The sequence below is a fragment of the Abrus precatorius genome, unplaced genomic scaffold (assembly GCF_003935025.1).
Source record: "Abrus precatorius isolate BTA unplaced genomic scaffold, Abrus_2018 Scaffold3, whole genome shotgun sequence".
Taxonomy (NCBI): domain Eukaryota; kingdom Viridiplantae; phylum Streptophyta; class Magnoliopsida; order Fabales; family Fabaceae; genus Abrus; species Abrus precatorius.
The window spans coordinates 6,329,979-6,343,580 of record NW_020874373.1 but is presented as its reverse complement, the minus strand read 5'-3'; the positions used below and the strand labels follow the sequence as shown (position 1 = coordinate 6,343,580).

The 13,602-nt window shown below is 32.7% G+C and overlaps 1 protein-coding gene across 4 annotated transcripts; it reads left to right on the top strand.

The window, feature by feature from the left end:
• The first annotated feature begins 716 nt into the window (after positions 1 to 716).
• LOC113861068 (WD repeat-containing protein 48) lies at positions 717 to 11,812 on the top strand. Of its 4 annotated transcripts, none has more exons than XM_027493675.1 (19): positions 725 to 925; positions 1,777 to 1,900; positions 2,681 to 2,839; positions 3,935 to 4,000; positions 4,122 to 4,211; positions 4,371 to 4,676; positions 4,840 to 4,937; positions 5,309 to 5,344; positions 5,431 to 5,551; positions 5,645 to 5,881; positions 6,143 to 6,238; positions 6,367 to 6,432; positions 6,591 to 6,629; positions 6,761 to 6,895; positions 8,374 to 8,735; positions 9,358 to 9,451; positions 9,646 to 9,840; positions 10,629 to 10,751; positions 11,274 to 11,812. In XM_027493675.1, the coding sequence occupies exons 2-18, from the start codon at positions 1,802 to 1,804 to the stop codon at positions 10,725 to 10,727; spliced, it is 2,298 nt and encodes a 765-aa protein (XP_027349476.1). In that variant the 5' UTR covers positions 725 to 925; positions 1,777 to 1,801; the 3' UTR covers positions 10,728 to 10,751; positions 11,274 to 11,812. The 4 variants fall into 4 exon arrangements, with proteins under 4 accessions (XP_027349478.1, XP_027349476.1, XP_027349477.1 ...); XM_027493676.1 differs by having other exon boundaries at positions 755 to 876; XM_027493674.1 differs by having other exon boundaries at positions 766 to 876; positions 2,651 to 2,839.
• The last annotated feature ends 1,790 nt before the right edge of the window (positions 11,813 to 13,602 follow it).

The window sequence follows — 13,602 nt, the reverse complement described above, 5'->3', positions numbered from 1 at the left end:
AAAAAAAAAAAAACTATATCACACGATATACTCTTCCCTGCATTTAAATAAGCAAGACCGTAATTAATGCTTTGACAGTGGATTAGTGGTAAACAACAATGTCATGTTGCGTGCTTTTGAGAAAAACAACCACTCTAAAGAAAACTAATGTCACAGCAATAATATTATATTTGCATAATTTCATTATTTAAGCATAAAGTATATTATAAATTTTCCAAGGTTGTGCACAATTGTTTTACGTATTGTTAAATTTATAAATTAAATTTGTGTTGATTTAAAAAAAAAACTAGTCTATACATTTAAATATTACAGAATACAATACTTACGTGAAAATATAACAATAAATAAATTAATAATAATACATCGATGACAAAAGAATACAACAACTTTTAGCATAAAAATCATTACACACAAATAAATAAATTTTCAATTATCAAACAGATAAAATTATTACACAGACAAGTTTTTATTTTCTTTTCTTTTCTTTTTTGGTCTTTGGGTTAGGAAGAAGGTTTGAACTTTGACCACAGAAGAAACCTACGATGCATTGAAATTTGACATGCCTTTGATCAAACGATGAGCGAAGGCAATGCGGGGACATAAGCGTAAATGAAATCGGGCACAGCTGTGATTTTCCTCTCCATAGTTTATCCTTGGCTGGATTGTAAAGACCAAAGTACCCTCAATTAAAAGGCTCAAAACGGGTCAGAGGATCTACCGGAATAAATTTGGACACCCATATTTTTGCACCCACGTTCTTCGCCAGACCCCTTCTCTCTCTATATATCTGCCAAAACACTTTCTCTCTCTAAAGTTGAAACTTCGTCAGTGGAAGAAAACACGCACTAAAGTCCTTCAAATTCATCACTGATCACCGTTAGTTCTTTGCCTTTTCTTCGCACTGTTCCATCTTTTCCTCCTCCAGGTTGATTTCATTCTATTCGATTATTCACTGCTTTCGATTACCGAAAGGAATTTATTGCATCTTTTTAATTAGTCTCTTTTAGCTCATAGTTCGTTGCGAAGTGCATAACCTAATGATCGGCCTAGTTTAATTTGTACGAAGGGTTACGTTTTTGTCTTCTTAACGTTCTTCTTCTTCGTGGTTTGCGCTGTTTGTGTATCGGGTTGATTTGGGGTATTCGATGGCTTCAGCGGGCTCGGTCTGTTATGAGTTATAGGTTTTCGTTTGGTGATTAATTACGTAGCTGTAGCTGTTGGTTTGATTCGCATTGAGTTCTTGATGCGTTTGGTATGCAATTATTCTTTGACTTGTGATTCGGACAGTTTGAAAATAATGAGTTCGAGCTTCGCCTGGATGCTGAGGTTAACGTGTTGTGATTGTAAGAAACGACATAATTGATCGGGGATGTGGAATTGTGGATTTTAGTATCATTATTTGGGATATTGAGAAGGCTAAGGTCCGTGTCACTTCATGGCAGAAAACATTTGATTATACTTTGATACTGTTATAGGGATTTCTTAGTGCTAGTTTATTTAATCCAAGAGATTCTACTTTTTACCGTAATGCCTGATGCTTTTCTGCATAAGTGGAAGTGTTTGGATGTGTCTGTCGTCAACTGTGCACTGGAGAGATTTCTTCTGTACTGCAAACTTCTTTTGCTAAATAAATGGTCATAATTCATAAACTGCTTCATCTGATTTTTTATTTTTTTTAATGTTATTTTTAACACTGTTGGAAATGTTCCTAAGTAGAATTCCTTACATGGGATTGTTTCTTAATTAATTCCTGGGAGTATTATTTATGCTTTGCAGTTTGTGCACTCTTTTAATTTCTGCAATGCACCGAGTGGGTAGTGCGGGTAATGCAAACAATTCAACTCGCCCTCGCAAAGAGAAGAGATTAACCTATGTGTTGAATGACTCGGATGATGCAAAGGTGAACTCATTATTTATTTTATTTTATTTTATTTGTTCCAGGAAAACAGTCAAGTTTCATGCTTGCTTGTTGTAGCTTTGCCTTTGTTCCCACAAAAATTTTCTCTGACATTGTGCTTCAAAATCTGTTAACTAGTTCAGCCTGATTGGGTTGTTCTTTAATAAACAAATGCAGTTTTTACCTGGGTGAAAATATAATTAAAATTTTAGAGTGAAGCTCCAATTTGTTCCTCGAAAGATTTATGGAACTTTATTTTCTCCTTGAAAGATTTGCGACATCAAATTGGCAATCTACTGATAATATTTAGTTATTGACTGACATTAATTTGATCCCAGACACCCAGTAAACAATATTTGGACTACTTTGACGTTAAAACCTGTCATTTTGAGGACCAATGGATGTGATAAAATTTTGAGGACCAAATTGAAGCTTAAAAAATCTTACAAAGATCAAAATGGAGACTCACGCTAAATATTAATATTTTTTTTCTCTCTTTTAACATTATACTTGGATCATTTTGTGGCTTGCATATTTCCACCTTTATTTTTTTAACATTTACCCAATATCTTACCTTCTAATCAATCAAAGTTTCATCAATAGTTTGTACGATACTTGGCTCCTTTCTGCTTGCTGGGTACTTAGCACTTTGCTTTAAAAGGTGTTTTGTGATTGTTTTTGTTTTCCACCAATATTTCTTGTTTTGGTTGAAATTCTTTTAATTTTAATAGTTTTCGTAGTTGCACTGTGTAGTATCATTTGAAAGTTGGCTCGTCTCTGCAGCATTGTGCAGGCGTAAATTGTCTTGCTCTGCTTACGTCTGCAGCATCTGGTGGGTCTGATTATCTCTTCACTGGGAGCCGCGATGGCAGGCTAAAACGATGGGCACTAACTGAGGATGCAGCAACATGCTCTGCTACCTTTGAATCTCATGTGGATTGGGTAATCTTTATGTTTATTTTTTCGTTTAATTTTTCTTCCTGCCATTTGTTAGGTGACATAATATTTTGACTTCTGTATCTGGAGCATAGCAATGTTTCTTTACTACAGTTACTTGATGAAGCTGATTTTGCAGTGGGTCCCCCCCCCCCCCCCTTTTTGGTCTTCTCCTGCACTGGGAATTTTGGTGGACTTAATCTTAGAATGTTAGTAAAACATTTTTTGAAAATCCAAATACCCAATCTCAGTGGTGAGGTCAAAGGTGTAAGAAAGCATATGATGCAGCATGGGAAAGCTATTTACCATGCTATATGAAGAATGTCTTATTCTTTGGATCTTGGTATTGATTATGTGGGTCCTGTTTGTGCTGTTTTATTGAGATGAATAATGTTTCATCTGCAAAACAGGTCTGTGATTGCTTGATTTTGATGTAGACTTTTATTTATTTTATTTTGTAGAGTATTTCATGAAACATCCTTTCATATTTGTAATGATTTCTGGTGATCTTTTGGGTAAAAATTTAATTGGCTTAATTCTAGTAGAAAAGGCATGGTTGAGAAGGAAAAGGCGATAAAACCTATTGAATTTTTGTGTTAAAAAAAATCCTATAACTGCAAGTGCAACTGAGATTTGATCGAATATTCTGTTGTATGTATGAGATGAGATAAAGTTCTCTGTGCATTCTTGAACCTCTTTTTTAGGCTGTCTTTTTGTCTTGTTTCATTCTCGTATATTGTAAAAATCCTAATATCCTCAAGTGTCTCGTGGACATTTTTTTTCCTTTAAATATCCCTATCTGTCTAATTATTTTATGTTTCTAGTAATTTCTGCCATTAGTGTCTTGAGATCTAGCAATCCGTTTTCTTCAATATGTCAATGTTCCTGATCTTAAAATCATTCTTCAACTTTTACATTTTCCCCTAAAGGCCAAAACCTTGTCTCATTAGCATTTAAGCTATATGTGGTACATTAATAGGTAATGGAAATTTTGAGTCCTTTACTTCCATAAAACATGACACGTTTTACAATCTATAACATGTGCATAGCAGCATAAGCATAAGTACAATTGAATATGTAAATTTTATTTTATTCTTGCAGGTTAATGATGCTGTTGTTGTTGGTGATAATACACTTGTTTCTTGTTCTTCAGATACAACCCTTAAGGTTTGTTGATTGCTAGTTGTGATTTGTTCTAATCAGTCCTTGCTCTTCTGTGATGATACCAGTACTAATATAATTATTTACACCTTCATTTTTTAACTGGGTTGCCGTATATTTGTGCTAGACATGGAATGCGTTGTCAGTTGGAACTTGTACTAGAACACTCCGCCAACACTCCGATTATGTTACTTGCCTTGCAGCGGGTGGAAAAAATGTAATGTACTTCAAACTTCCTATGCTTCTTAATAAGTTCATCAAGAAAGAGTTCTTTTTAGTGTTTCTATATGTTCCACATTGAATCTGATAGACACTTTGGTTAAATTATCAATGTCAAATCCATTTTTTGATCCTTTAATAGTGTCATGCATTTTAGAGCAATATTGTTGCCTCTGGTGGCCTTGGTGGGGAGGTATTTATATGGGATATTGAGGCTGCACTCACTCCAGTCTCCAAGGGCAATGATGCCATGGTTGATGAATCTTCAAATGGTATCAATGGTTCTGGCAACTTACTACCGTTGACAAACTTGCGAACTATTAACACAAGCAACAGTGTATCCATGCACACTACTCAAACTCATGGATACATTCCAATTTCTGCCAAAGGCCATAAGGATTCTGTTTATGCATTGGCTATGAATGAAAGTGGAACAATCCTTGTCTCTGGTGGCACAGAAAAGGTATAATATGGCTCATGCTCTGACTTGTCAAGGCTTCTTTACCTTCTGAATGTTAGAGGTGGTTTGTTTGAGCTATAGTAGCTTGAATTTTATGGGCTGTTGTCTCTGACATGATTTATTTCTTCTTTCATCTTTTTTTGTGGGGGTGGTGGTCATTCTCTAGGTTGTGCGTGTCTGGGACACAAGATCGGGATCAAAGACTCTCAAGCTAAGAGGGCATGCTGATAACATCAGGGCCCTGCTTCTGGATTCAAGTGGAAGGTTTGTGGAGTGGATATCTAAGTTTAGTTGCAAAGTTTCAGTTGACATTTACATTTTAAAGTTATTAAATTGCTTTCCCTACTATTTATTTATTTATAATTTCTTTATTATCAGAAATCTCCCATCCACCTGCATTCTCTCTCTACGTCTTCCTGCAACATATAGATAACAAAGCGCATGAATAACTTAATATTTTCATTGGCTGTGCTACAGTGCACTTGTTTAATAGTCAATAATACAATGACTTGTCTGTTGAGTTCTCTTTTCATTATATGCAGCCATGCATCTTTTCATTGGATAAATTTGTTAGTTCAAATTATACATTTTTTCCAGCAAGTCAACTGTGATATTTCTAATGTTCATTATTGCAGATATTGTTTATCAGGATCTTCAGACTCTATGATAAGGTAATGCACACATACGGTGTTATAAACATTTCTATTTGTATTTTTGTTGTGTGGTTGACTAATAATCCTACCATCTTTCCTCTTAGACTTTGGGATATAGGTCAGCAAAGATGTGTGCATTCTTATGCAGTTCATACGGATTCTGTTTGGGCACTAGCCAGCACCCCTACATTTAGTCATGTTTATAGTGGCGGTAGAGACTTTTCAGTGAGTGCAACTTTCCATTTATGTGACATGACATGACATCTCCTTTTTCTGTCCAACTTGTGAAACTAATGCTCTATTCTTTTGTCCCTTAAGTTATACTTGACAGATTTGCAAACAAGAGAAAGTAGTTTGCTTTGCATGGGTGAGCATCCTATTCTTCAATTGGCTTTGCACGGTGATAGCATATGGGTCGCATCAACAGACTCTTCAGTTCATAGATGGCCTGCTGAAGGATACAACCCTCAAAAGATTTTCCAGAGAGGCAATTCTTTTTTAGCTGGAAACTTGTCCTTTTCAAGAGCAAGGGTGTCACTAGAAGGATCTACCCCTGTATGTTACAATTATTTCTGAAAAAAAATTTATATATTATTTTCTATTATATTATCTTCAAAGTTGCTCCGGAAACTCAATAATCCCAGTTGCATATGTCATGTATAGATGAAGTATGTTAATTTACATATCCATTGTTAGTACTTCCTATTTGTGGAGTTTGTCTTCTAAGAAAGCTTTGTTGAAAAATAATTTTTTGTTGGTTCTGTTCTTTAGAACTAATAATTGTCCTTTTGTTGTCAAAACTACAAATGTTAATAGGTTCCTGTATATAAAGAACCTACTTTAACTATCCTGGGCACACCTGCAATAGTACAACATGAAGTTTTGAATAATAAGAGGCACGTGCTGACAAAGGTAATTGTGATGTTTTCTAGTAATGTTACATGGTACATACCGTACATATTGATATGTTTATCCATTCAGCTGTAAGCTAATAATCTTTCTCTGATGTTTTTGTAACTTATAAATGGCTCTTGGTATAGGATGCATCTGGTTCAGTGAAGCTGTGGGAGATTACCAAAGGTGTTGTGATTGAAGATTATGGAAAGGTGACAATTGCTTACGTTTTAATTTGGTAACTTGCATGGTGATCTTGTTTCCTAGGGAAGGAGCTTGGCTGTAATGAATGATATTTGCAAATTTCAACTATAGCTGATATGACTCATTTGTGGTTTCATAATAACTCACTTTACTTTGGACTATTTAGGTTTCCTTTGAGGAGAAAAAAGAAGAGCTATTTGAGAAGGTATGATTGCTGATTTACATCACAGATGTCATTTTCAGTAATTGTACTTCCTACTTGGCAGGAAAACATGATGATTAACAATAATTTATTAGTTTTAGCTGACTTTTAATTTTCATTGAATGCTGGTTCAGGTTAGCATTCCTGCATGGGTCACAGTGGATACCAGGCTTGGAAGCTTGTCAGTTCATTTGGACACTCCCCAATGCTTTTCTGCAGAGATGTATTCAGTTGATCTTAACATTGTAGGCAAGCCTGAAGATGATAAGGTAACGGCTTTATTGTCAAAGCAGTGTACCTGCCTTTATCTTTGGTTCTTTATTATATTAATTTTGTACCTAGTTTTTTATATGTTGTAACCATGGTAGTCAAAATCGCGAGTTAACATGTAAAATCGTACGATTTTACAATCTGCTGCGATCCCGATCCTAGGCTGGAACTCGTTTTGGTGGGATATCTGGGATCGCACGATCCTCCTCGTGAAATCTGCGATCCTGGGCGAGTTGTTTCTGCCCTATTTTTAGGGTTTTTTTTCACTCCTCTCTCCGATTTCTTGCCTCTTTGCAACCTGTGAAGTGCACTTCTCTTCTTCCTCAGCACAGCAAATCTGTTCATTCCATTCTCTACCTTTCTCCTTCAAATCGCCTCTTTCTCCACTATTTTTGGACACGACCAAGACTTTGCAACTTTGTTCCTCTGTTCTGCGATCCCTATAGCTTTCGCTCTGATGACTATGTCTGCTCTAGCGACCTTGTCTGTGTCAGCGACTCTGCTCTACGCCGGCGACCTTGTCATAGCGGAGCATTTTGCTGTGGTGGCCATCGCAGCTGTATTTGCAGCCAACGTAGCCTAATTCACAGTGTGGCTGGAGTAAAAGTTATTTAGGGTTTAGGGTTTTTTAAGGGTAAAAACAAGACTTCTCATCATTTAAAAATAATTTGGCTTTCCTTTTTTACCCTTAAAGTGGCTCTGTTTTAAGTTTCTTTAAGGATAAAATAGTCTTTAGGGTTTAGGATTTATGAAGCAGATTTTAGGGTTTTTCAAGGATAAAAACAAGACTTCTCATCATTTAAAAATAATTTGGCTTTCCCTTTTTACCCTTAAAGTGGTTTTGTTTTAAGTTTCTTTAAGGATAAAATAGTCTTTTACCAGAATAAAATACTTAATCTATCTTTTCCCTCTCTGTTTCTGTTTTTGGTATCTCTGTTTTGAGGTGGGGTGGCTCACTTCTCTCATTTGTCCTCTGATCTTTATATTTATACAATTTTACATGTATTTATACAATTTTGTAGGATCTTTCGATTTGTGTTACGATTCTACGAGTTACGACTTTTCATCTCCTATCCGATCCTACTTAGAATCTCGATTTTGACTACTTTGGTTGTAACAATTAAAACAAACTTTTATGCAACTATTTGCTTGCTACTATTGGCTATAATATTGATGTCAAGTCTATACAATTGTTAGCATCTTCATCTTCATGTATGTGGGATTCATTATGGTTAGCGGCACATAACTATCTTTTATCTTAGTACATATTCTTCTTACTCAAATCTGAAATGATTCCTGACATGGTACCTAGTGTCTTGGATATGGAAGAATTTTAAGTGTTATGTTTCTGTTGAACTGACATTGGCTGACAGTTTACTGTCAATCTGAGATTTGAGATTCATGCATACAATGGCATATAAGAATGTTTTCAGTAGTTTACTGTCTAAAATCTAAATCAATGCCTGTTGCTTTGCAGGTTAATTTGGCTCGAGAAACCCTTAAAGGACTCTTAGCTCATTGGTTGAGAAAACGAAAGCAAAGAATGGGATCCCCAGCTCCAGCTAATGGGGAGTTATTATCTGGAAAGGATATTGCTTCTAGAAGTCTTACCCATTCAAAAATTGAGGTTGATGGTAGTTCTGAGAATGATGCTATGGTTTATCCTCCATTTGAATTCTCAGTTACTTCCCCTCCTTCCATTATTACTGAGGGCACTCATGGAGGGCCATGGAGAAAAAAGATTACTGATTTAGATGGAACTGAGGATGAGAAAGATTTCCCCTGGTGGTGTCTGGACTGTGTTTTGAATAATCGGTTACCTCCCAGAGAAAATACTAAGTAATTTCACCTTCTTCATTTTCCCCTCCCTAAGTGGTTACATACTTACATTAACTCATGGTTTTAGTTGAAAGGAATAAACCATGCCTGTGACAATTGGCATATTTTGTTAATGTAGCAAAATTGCTTAACACTATGATGATTATGTCTTTTTATTATTATTATTATTATTATTATTATTATAGCTCACAACTCAAATTTTAAGCATGTTTTAATGATTCAAAGTTGCAGTTACCCTTGTTTTAATGGTACATAACATGTTTTCTGTTACATTTAACCCTTGTATCCAAAAAGATATTGTGGTACTTAACATAGCTTTTGTAACTGACATCAATTGATGTATGCTTAAGAAGTCATAGGAATATTTATTCCTATTCATCCAGTGGTATCTGTGGCTTCATTCTATCTATGTACTGACCATGTTTTATAGGTTTAATGGTTATTGCCATGAAAATATTGAATACTTTTTCTTACTTTCTTTGATACTGATAACAAATGGAATATTGTCAATGAATTTGATTGTCTGAGTATGATGCAACTTTTTTAGCATGATTATCATTGGTCTCAGAGCGATTACATAATGTTCTCTTTGATATATATTCTTTTGTGGTAACCATTGCAGATGCAGTTTCTATTTGCATCCTTGTGATGGTTCTCCAGTCCAGATCCTCACACAAGGGAAGCTAAGTGCCCCACGTATATTAAGAATTCACAAAGTAAGCTTTGATATTTATATTAATAGACAATTAAATTAGTATTAATAATTTCATTTAATAATCTTTTCATGTCTTGATAGTTGATTTGATCATACTTTCCAAAAGAATTATCTGTTTTGATTTTAGTTTTTGTGAGGTAAGATGATGTATTGTTGAATGGTCAACTTAGCTTTCCCTTCTTTTTGTTGGTTTAGGTTATTAATTATGTAATAGAAAAAATGGTACTGGACAAACCTTTGGATAGCTTAAATGCTGATGCTAGCTTTGCCCCTGGACTTTCTGGGTCACAGTCACAACATCAAGCAGTTGGTGATGGATCTTTTCGATCTGGATATGCTAAGCCTTGGCAAAAGCTTAGACCTTCTATTGAAATATTGTGCAACAACCAGGCAAGTAATATGTTATATTTAGATGCAGACTCATGATTGTGTATTTATTATAGTTTCTTAATGTGAGACTGAGCAAGTTCATGCTTTGGTTTTCTATAGTTGGCTTACTGTTCAATTCTTGCCTTCTAGAATGTATTTGCCGACCTGATTGTCAATTTCCATCTAGTTTTTTTGCTTTGGCAGTGTAACTTTATAAGGTCTAAATATTCTGGTTTGATTATCCTGAAAATCAGCTTAATGCTCCTTAAATACAATTTTAAATGATTGGCTGAATATACTTGTCAATTTGAACAATGATAATACTTCTTTTAGCAGAGGCATTATTCATCGTGTTATAAGTTATCTTCACCGCATGCGATCAGATGAACTTGTAGATTTGAAAAAACTCTTCATACTTAAATTCTTAGTCTATTGGTCTGATCTTAATTATAAAATTCAATTCCTGATATTAGGCGCTCCTAATTGAGCCTTTAGACAAGTATTTTGAAGTCTTAAAATGTATCATAATAGTCCTTGTATTCGATCTGCAGTTTTAACTTTTAACTGTTCTTGCAAGTTTCCATCTTTGTTTTCAATTTCATGTGTTTTAATCAAGTTTTTGAACTTATTATGCATTCTGATTGGTTTGAGTTGAATTTAAGTATTTAACAGCAATTTTTTTAAAATATTGTTTGGCCCAAATTAACTGGTGCTTTTTTATTTGATTCACAGCTCACTTTGCTTTAGTACGGTACTATTTTTTCATTGAAGTAAACGTGCGTTTAGCCAACTGTTTCATTTATTTCCAGGTGCTGTCTCCTGATATGAGCTTAGCCACAGTGAGAGCTTATGTATGGAAAAAAACAGAGGACTTAGTCCTGAATTACAGAGTTATACAAGGCAGGTGAACTACAGTTGCATGTGCATCAGAGGTGGGTAACCTTGAGCATTGCTTGGCTTTTCTGAGATAAAAATTGATATTTAATGCTTTTATGGATTTCATTACTGTATTTTTTCTTATTTTGTAAATGTAATTTACTGCCAACTGGAGAGGGAAAGGAATTATTCTAGGATAGTTTTTTTTTTTTTTAATGTAAAATGTTGACAAAAGTAATCACAGGTGATGAAGCCAAATCTTCATTAATAATTTGTTCTCTCTCAAATTGGACAAATAATTATAGCAAGCTTTACCAGTCTTTGTGCACATTATTGGTATCACAAAATAACTTTTAAATGATTTTGATGCATTGCCTAACCATTTATTTATTTATTTTACCTTTAAAGTCTTGTCACCTAAAGAAAAATAATTAGAAAGAAAAATATATATTTCTTTTATGACTTTTCATTCTGAATATATCCCCTCCTTTTCATGCTAAGTTCTTCTTAAGTCTGAAAAATATATACTTAATTTACTTGACAAAGGTTGCAGACTTTATTATGATTAATATTTGCAGGTTTTCTTATGATTGTGTGAAATACTTCTTAGCACCGATTCTTCTTGGGTTGCCTGCATTGATCGGTGGCATTTTAAGAATTTGTAAATCCTGATCTATCATTTATCACCAAATTTTGTGACATTCTCCAAACCTGCTTGGATAGTTTTTTTCTTTAATGGAGAGCTGTTACTATAAATTTTGAATTATATCTTAGCTGGTGTGCCTACTTTTGATGGATATGGCGGCGGCATGGGTGGTCTGCATTTGGCAAGATGAAGGTTTTTAATCTACTCTGATGAGAATTAATCATATTGGCATATATTGAGGTGTACTTCAGGAATCAAGTAGTTGATTTAGAGATGAAAACAAAACATTGTAAATTTAAATTGTACGTTAAATGTTTAGTCATAGAAATTATGCTGTTTAGATGTATGTTTACATCCTTTTTGTTATTTTTTAATGAATTTTTTTTTTAATTTTGTCATCCGATATCCAGTGTTTTTCTTGGTCTTGTGTTCTTATCTTGTCATATTTGAGATTGAGTATATATTCAACGTGCAATTAAATAGGCATTAACAATAGTTATAGCTTTGAATATTAATTGTATCATTGGTGTTATTTATTTTGTAGTGTATATTTTAAATTTATATTCAAAATACGTTAATGAGGATAAATGTGACTGAGAAATTAGATATATAACACGATGGCGGTACTCTGTCAGCCTGCGTTCTTTACGCTAGTAATATATTCCTCCATTTATTAAGATTTACTGAAAATTATATTACATTGATAAATCGGGAGTTTTTATGGACCAGATCAGATCAATTTCTAGGGGAAAAAATATCAGCAATACGAGATACAAATAAGAAATCATAAAAAAAAAAATCATTCGAAAAAATTGAAATAAATTTTACCAAGATATTTAAGCCTTCTAATAGCGACAGCAAGAGGCTGTGATGTGAGCCGTAACGCCTTTTTATTTTTTTTCGTCTTTGGCCAACAGCCATTACACAGCTAAAGCGCATGGTCACACAAATATTTGCCGTGGCCCAATTACATCCGTTGCATGTTCAAAAAGGATAGATTAGTTGCTATTTTCTGACAAAAAAAGTTGCCTTTTAAAAAAAAAAATTAGGTGCTTTTTGTTTTTTCAGCTTACTTATGTTGTTTATTTATATTTATGTGTAATTTTAAATTTTTATTTTTAATTATGCTTACAAGCGGCTTGTACGTTTCCTTTATTTTTCGAGTATCGAATGCTTACGTAAAGCTAAAAATGGGCGCTTCCAATTTACTCAAATTTTTCCAAAGAGATTTTCACGAGCGACAATTATGGTTCAACCCATCTACAGTTCTTTTAGATCTACTCAAATATTTATTTTATACAACTTTAAACAAACTTTTTATTTAATGGTGTAGTTTTATAAAATATACTAAATGGATTCCATAAACTACCCAACATTAAAAATTGTTTTAATTTTATTTTAACTTACAAGTTTATCTCATTTTATTTTAATTTAAATCAATAAATGCATAAAAAAATATAAACATTATCTAATCCTATAAAAATAAAAATATAAAACATTGATTTATGTTAAAAAAAATTATTTAAAATACATTTTATAAGTATTTTTATTATTTTATTAAATAAAATAATTTCTTCAATGTATTTTATTAAATATTTTATTTATTTATAAAATAAAATACTAAACATTCTAAATTTTAATATAATAAACAGTTTTTTTTAATTATTTGAAAATTCTTATTAAGTATTTAAAAGCATTAATATTTTATGAAAAAATATTAATTACATTCTTAATAAAAAATTTACTAAATTTGAAATCAAAACCATGAAACTAATATGAATTAAATAATAAATTTATTAAATATTTTTAATTAACACTTTACAATGCCAGTTAACATTTATCATTAAGTAAATAAAACATACGTTTTTTTTGTTTTTTTTACAAATATTAACGAATGTCTTAAAGATATTAATTAAAATTAAATAAAATTTATTAAAAATATTACTAAATACATTTTTATGCTTTAATTTTCTTTTAATTAATGTCTTTGAAATATTGATTGGTAAAACTTTTGTTTTCATTGTGATATTTCTTTCTTTTTTTTGTGAATATCGTTTTATTTATCATGCAATCTTTTTTAATGTGTATATAATGAAAATCAATAAATGAAATTTTTAATGTGTCTAAGGACACATGTTAAAAAATAAAATTATTTCTTAATTTTTATTAAATATTATAGCATAAATGATGTTATATTTTATTATTTTTAATAAAATTTTATCATACATAAACTCTTATTATTTGTCTGTTAAAAAACTAAT

Excerpts from the sequence above, each read along its gene's own strand:
- LOC113861068 (XM_027493674.1), top strand. The coding sequence starts at position 1,802 with ATGCACCGAGTGGGTAGTGCGGGTAATGCAAACAATTCAACTCGCCCT. Across the intron at positions 4,212-4,370 it reads TTGCAGCGGGTGGAAAAAAT|AGCAATATTGTTGCCTCTGG; the intron begins GTAATGTACTTC and ends CATGCATTTTAG. Across the intron at positions 8,736-9,357 it reads CCTCCCAGAGAAAATACTAA|ATGCAGTTTCTATTTGCATC; the intron begins GTAATTTCACCT and ends TAACCATTGCAG.